Source organism: Myotis davidii, unplaced genomic scaffold, assembly GCF_000327345.1.
Source record: "Myotis davidii unplaced genomic scaffold, ASM32734v1 scaffold438, whole genome shotgun sequence".
Lineage (NCBI taxonomy): Eukaryota > Metazoa > Chordata > Mammalia > Chiroptera > Vespertilionidae > Myotis > Myotis davidii.
Window position 1 is genome coordinate 6,992,819 of NW_006290031.1, and position 5,940 is coordinate 6,998,758.

The following is a 5,940-nucleotide window of genomic DNA, read 5'->3' on the forward strand; positions in this document are numbered from 1 at the left end:
GGAGTACCCTAATTAAGTTAATAACAATGTACCTACCTACATATTTTATGTTTAAAAAATTTGGCTCTCAAAAGAAATTTCAATCGTTGTACTGTTGATATTCGGCTCTGTTGACTAAGGAGTGTGCCGACCACTGGCCCTAGCTGAACAGCAGCCTGTTTCTCATGTGGGGCTCACCTGGCCTGCGTCTTGGAGGGATGGTATGCCCAAGTGCGGACTGGCGGGTGGGCAGGACCTGTGGATTGCTCCTTCCTGAAGCCCCATCACTTCGCCCTGTACTCCCTGCGTCCTGTTCCACTTCTGCCTTGCCTTAGGATTTCTTTGCTGCACATAGATCTGTCCAGGTGCCTTTTCTGCTGAAAACCTTTCATGGCTCCTGACAGGATAGTCTTAGTCCTTACTTCCTGTGAACTCAAGGCCCTTCACTCAACTGCTGCTGCTGGCTGCTTTTGTAGTTTCATCCCCTCCCTGTTCCCCACCAAGAGCCGAATTCTTGGTGCTCTTCCCCGCCTCCCTCTGCCTGAGTGCTTCTCCTCCTCCATCTTCACCTGAGCAGCGGTCACTCATCCTTCCACACCCAGTCCCAATGTCCCTTCCCCATGCTCTCCTTGTTGACTGCAGGCTCCTGCCCACTGAGGGCTCTGATGGGAGAACTCTTGGTCTTTGAGTTCCTAGTACTCGGGGCTGGCAGAGCTCTGGTAGGGGTGGTGGGGAAGAGGGGGCAAATTAATGATGAAAAAGCCTTAGGGTTCCTAGGAGGGTCTTGACCAGGAGTTACAAACTGGTAGCCTTTGTTTAGTCTACAGTTTCCTAAAAGTTTAGCTACTTGGCAGCACTTAAGAGGACATTTGACATGAAAAAGTGTGACTTTCCAGCTCTCTTAAAGACACGGAGAGATCGGACCACACTGGGCCTCTTTCCATGTGATTGATTGGAACCTGGAGGTGGCTGCCTCTTTCAGCTGGAGTTCACACTTGCCATCATGTCACAGTCCCTGCCACACCCCATCCCTGTTGCTTGATACCAGCACTCATCACTCCACATCTCCTATCTAGGCCCCACCTGACTAAACCCTGACGTTCTTTTGAGACTGTGTTGCCCTCCCTCCCCTGCCCAGCTAGACAGAACTCACGGGCCATTTACACGGGACAGAAAGGCCTGATTCCCTGCAGGATGTGGAGGTAACCCTTTGGAGCCCAGGTTTAGTGAGCCTCTGTCTGGAACAGTCACCAAGTGGCCATGACCTGCTGCTGAGTTATGCTGGGTTGAGGCCCAGGCCCCAGGCAGCTGACCCCAGCCCTTTGCTCCTCTGGAATCCACAGAAGCTGGAGGAGCAGGAGCAGCGGGCCCAGAGGCTCAAGGAGCAGCTGCGCAGCAAGCAGCAGAGCCTGCAGCAGCAGCTGGAGCAGCTCCGGGCGCCGGTGGGGGCTGGTGAACGGGAGCGGCTGCGGGCAGATAGCCTGGACTCCTCAGGCCTCTCCTCTGAGCGTTCGGACTCAGACCAAGGTGAGTGTCCTGAAGCGGAGGGTGGGGTGGGCCAGTGGGCCAGGTCTCCTGACTAGACCTGTCCCTGTGCAGAGGAGCTGGAGGTGGACGTGGAGAGCGTGGTGTTCGGGGGTGAGGCCGAGCTGCTGCGGGGCTTCAGTGCGGGCCAGGAGCACAGCTACTCACACAGCGGCGCCTGGCTATGACCCTTGCCACCCTAGAGCGTGCCTCTGCCCTCAGACCACCCTCTGCTCCACTCAGCCGGGCAGGAGCCCTCCCCAAGCCTCAACGGCTGCTCAGTCACCTCCTGTTGGAATGGACTAAAAGGACCTTGGCGTGGGAGCCCGTGCACCTCCTGCCCCTACGCTGGCTGCTGCAGTGCCTCCGGGGAAAGAGGGGAGGGGGCCTGGCCTCCCCTGAGCCCAGCACGACAGGCAGCTTAGGCCTGGGCCACTCTTCCAGGCCTTTTTTGTAGCACTTGGTTCTGTTGTCCCCACAGGGACAGGAGGCCTCTTGGGCCCATCTCCACATTTCTTCCTAGACAAGGCCCCCTGGCCTTTGCCCCATAGATACTGTACAGTGTTTTCATTAAAAGGCTTTCATCATTTCCTGCCCATGGTCTTGCCTGATGAAAATGGGGAAACTCCAGCCACAAAATGGGAAAGAGGAAATGAGATCAGTCACTACAACTAACACTGTTGACTGCCGCAGTGCCCCTTTAATCCTCACAGCTAAGCCGTCTTTCCCCACTTTGCAGGTGGGACTGAGGCTAAGTGATAGGACTTGCCTGAGGCCCAAAGCCAAAATATAGTGGAGTCAAGATTCGAACCAAAGCTTTCCTACTCCACAACTGGGGCTGATTGAATTCAACAAGTATTTATTGAGTGTCTATTATGAGCTAGATATTGTTCCAGATACTTGGGATGCAGCAGAGAACAAAACGAAGGTCCCTGCCCTCATGGAGCTTACAGTCTAGTGTTTATGACCACTTTGCCTGAATGCTGTCCATGACCCTGGGCAAATCTCTCCTCAGCTATCCAATGCAGGAAGAAACAGGCCTGGTTCAGATACAGATCACAGGTCTGATGCACTGTAGATGCCAAACACATACCACTTCCAACCCACTACCCAGAGAGTAGATCAGGCTGGAAGTTGACTTTTAATAATAAAATACAGGGGGAGGGCAGAGGGAGTGCAGCAGGTGGTGTGGTGTGCTGCCACACAGGGTCTGCGCTGGCTACACGAACTGCTGCTGCTGCTGCTGCTTCTTGGTGGCTGCCTTGCTGGCAAGGTCCTTGGCCTTCTCTGTAGCTGCCAGTGCTGTCTCCTTTGCCTTCTCCTTGGCTTCCTTGGCTGTCTCAACAAGGGTTTTGGAAGGGGCCTCACCTGCAGCAAAGGGCAGGGGGCTGGCTTGAGAGGATGCCAAGAAGACCCACCTAATCGCTGCCTACAGCATTCACTTCCTGCAAGCCAGGCCCCATCGGGAAGGTGGTATTTGCCCAGGAGCAGATGAGGAGTCCCAGGCTTAGAGAGGAGCATTGACAGCCCCAGGTTCCACACCAGTCAGGGCACCTAGGACTTGACCCCGACCTGTGCCTGGGAGGTTCTCACCTTGCAGCTTGGCCAAGATGTACTCAAAACCCTTCATTGACTTGGTCACATTGCTTTTGAACCGGGCGAGACCAAATTCCTGGCAAAAGATGAGAAGGGGAAGGATTCTGAGCTGCCCACTGACCCCCAGCCCAGTCTCTATGTCAAATGCCCTGGGCCTCAGAGCCCTAGCACTCTCACAGTGCTGCTCACCTGGACAGCTCTGGAGACGCCAAATAAGCTAGAGGAGACCCAAGCTTCCCGGTGGATTTCGGTCCAGCCGCTGTTATCAGAGTTCACACAGTAAACACATCGTTCCTCCACCACCTGTGCAGGGAGTCAGGCCAACCACAATTGTGTGGGAGTCTTTCAATTTGCCAACTTCACATAAATTTGATCTCCTGCCTCTTTTCACGAGGTAGAAAAAAATGAAAATCCATTCATTTCCCTGAATGCACCCCAAACTGCATTCACAGAAGAACAAGAACATTAAGGTCATTGTGCTCTCTCTAATCTTTCCTCTGACCCTTTAAACTAGAAGGCACATGGAATAGCAGAGGGTCTTCCAGCTCATCCTGCCCCTGGATTTGGTTTTGTAGCTTTGCCTGGTCATGAGTAGAGTTTTCAGCCTGTCTTCCACCTGTTGCAGCTCTTGAGCTCATTGGAAGTCCAAATAAAAATGGAAATCTGGCAATTGTCACAGCTCTCATCAGAGAGGAAAAAGTAGATCGGTACTTCCAATAGAAACCTTCAAAGACCTGTCTCACAGCTGGACTGAAAGACATTTCTCACAGCAGGACCACTCTCTTGGTAACAGAAAACAGAGGTAGTGCCCTCAGGGAAGTATGCTGGGGGGGCAGTGTATTAGGTTGCCAGCTCATTCTGTGGCCTTGTAGGACACTTGCCCTCTTTGAACCTAACTTTTCTCTTTGCACAAGAGTTATGCCCCCCCCCGCCCCCCCAGAGTTACTGTGAAGATTAAGTGAGAAAGAGAATGTAAGTTTTCTGAAAGCTTCAGGATATTCATACGTGAGAAGATATTGTAGAGTGTTCCTTAAACCAGCGAACCGGTGGTCCGTGAGGTCTGAAAGGTTGGCAACTGCTGCCTAATTTAAAATATATATTTTCAAGTGTTTTTGTTTTCTTAAATTAAATTAATTTTATTGGGGTGACATTGGTTAACATGAACATACAGGTTTCAGGTGTGGGTTTCTAGGTTATAAGATCTGTATATTGCACCTTGTGCCCATCACCCATCAAGTTTTAAAGACAAGAGAGCAAAGGTATATAGAACCTCTTTTCCCTAGACTCTTAGACAGAAATCCATGATGTAAGACACATAACAGTGTTACTCCTTTAGTCACATGGGGTACGGGCCCAGATCCGCTCCCTTCTGAGGCACACCCAAGGCACTCTAGAGCATGGCCTGATTGGTTCCTGTCTGAAAGCCACTGCCTCCCTCCCTCAGCATCACTGGTCCCTAGCCGTACCTATCCGGAGCTCTGAGGGACCAAGGGAGTCTCACCATCAGCCGGGCGTGGTTGATGTTCCAGGTGAAGGTGGTCATGGTCTGGTTCTGTGGGTCCACAATAGAATCCTCCAGGATGTACACTGAGTGAGCAACATTGGCAGGAAACAGTCGCTCGGCCCAGCGGGGCATCCTGTTGGTCTTGGTGAGAAGTCTCCGGGACAGGAGCTTCTGGTCAGGGGTCACCTCCCGGTGCACTATGTCTTCCGTCAAGACATGTTTGCTGCAGGTGTCAGGAGGAAGGTCACCCTCAGGAGCCTGCCCTGAGCCTGCCTGCTGCGGTTCCCATCTCCAGTCTCCCGGCCCAGAATGGCCAGGCCTTCCCTCAGAGTTGCAGTGATGTGTGTTGTGGCGCATTCCCTCGAACCTATCCCAGGGCAAATTCCGACTCCCGCCCTCTCCTTGACCTGGATTCCTGGGCTTTCCGGCGTGGCCGGCCTTCATGATTTATTGCACCTGCATCGCCGGAGCGAGCCACAGGCAGAGGAGGAGCGCGTCTGGAATTGCAACCCCAGGACCCCTCCCAATTCCTGTGCGGCCGCCTCTTCCTGTCTCGCCACCCAGAGAACCTTGGACTAGGGCCTCAAGGAAACCACCGCCCAGGCCCTTCTCCTTCCAGCACCTTGCAGGCCTGGCCACTTCCTCCAGAGGGTCCTCTGGCCCCCAAGGCGGCCACGGTTCCGGCCATCCCCTACCTCGGACTCGATGTGGAGTCCTTCCCGGTCCCACATTCCGATCTCCAAACGGCGAGGGGGCGGGGTTGCTCCTTTCTCGGTTACGTACCTGTAGGGATTCGGGTACCGCTGCCAGAAGGCAGCGAACACTTGGTCCCAGGAACTCCGGAGCACGCTGTGGCCCAGGAAATACTTCACCATTGTCCCGGCCGGGCGGGGTCAGCACCCGTGCAGCATCAGGGGTGCAGAGCCTGGAGGGCACGCGGAGGCCAGGCCGGGGCTCGGCGCACGCCCGCCAGGCACCAGTTCAGTCACCTGCCCACTGCAGCCCAAAAAAACGGGGCCCCCGCCACTTCCGGCGCAGACTCGCTGTACCCACCACTTCCGGCGCCTGAGCACGTGACCCTCGGTCCCTCCCCTCTCCGCCCACTCCCCTTGCGGGAGCCGCGTCGCTGTGAGCAGACCTGGGCTGGAGCGGCCCCCCAGCTCGGTGGGGAGTCAGTCCGAGCCGGGCGGCTGAGTGCGGCGCCGTTGAAGGCGCTGCCCAGCACGCTCCCAGGCCGCCCGGGCCCTGGGCTCTTGGAGGGATCAGCGCCCGGGGCCGAAGAGCGGGGACAGGCGGGCGCTGCCGTAGCGCGAGCCCGACGTCGTGTCTGGAGCGGT

The 5,940-nt window shown here is 55.2% G+C and overlaps 2 protein-coding genes across 3 annotated transcripts in view; one reads left to right on the forward strand and one right to left on the reverse strand.

Moving 5' to 3' along the window:
* The window catches only part of MXD3 (MAX dimerization protein 3), a 4,553-nt gene extending 2,463 nt beyond the window's left edge, over window positions 1–2,090 (forward strand). The window contains exons 5-6 of the mRNA XM_006762872.2: window positions 1,323–1,506; window positions 1,579–2,090. Coding sequence (XP_006762935.1) covers window positions 1,323–1,506; window positions 1,579–1,691 — 297 coding nt within the window. The 3' untranslated portion in view covers window positions 1,692–2,090. The remainder of the gene's footprint in view (window positions 1–1,322; window positions 1,507–1,578) is intronic.
* A 252-nt stretch (window positions 2,091–2,342) lies between these two features.
* Window positions 2,343–5,644, reverse strand: PRELID1 (PRELI domain containing 1). Of its 2 annotated transcripts, XM_006762873.2 has the most exons (5): window positions 5,387–5,644; window positions 4,601–4,826; window positions 3,289–3,402; window positions 3,097–3,175; window positions 2,343–2,871 (listed from the first exon to the last, which is right to left on the reverse strand). In XM_006762873.2, the coding sequence occupies exons 1-5, from the start codon at window positions 5,476–5,478 to the stop codon at window positions 2,723–2,725; spliced, it is 660 nt and encodes a 219-aa protein (XP_006762936.1). In that variant the 5' UTR covers window positions 5,479–5,644; the 3' UTR covers window positions 2,343–2,722. The 2 variants fall into 2 exon arrangements, with proteins under 2 accessions (XP_006762936.1, XP_015418842.1); XM_015563356.1 differs by lacking the exon at window positions 3,289–3,402 and having other exon boundaries at window positions 5,387–5,624.
* Window positions 5,645–5,940: the final 296 nt, after the last annotated feature.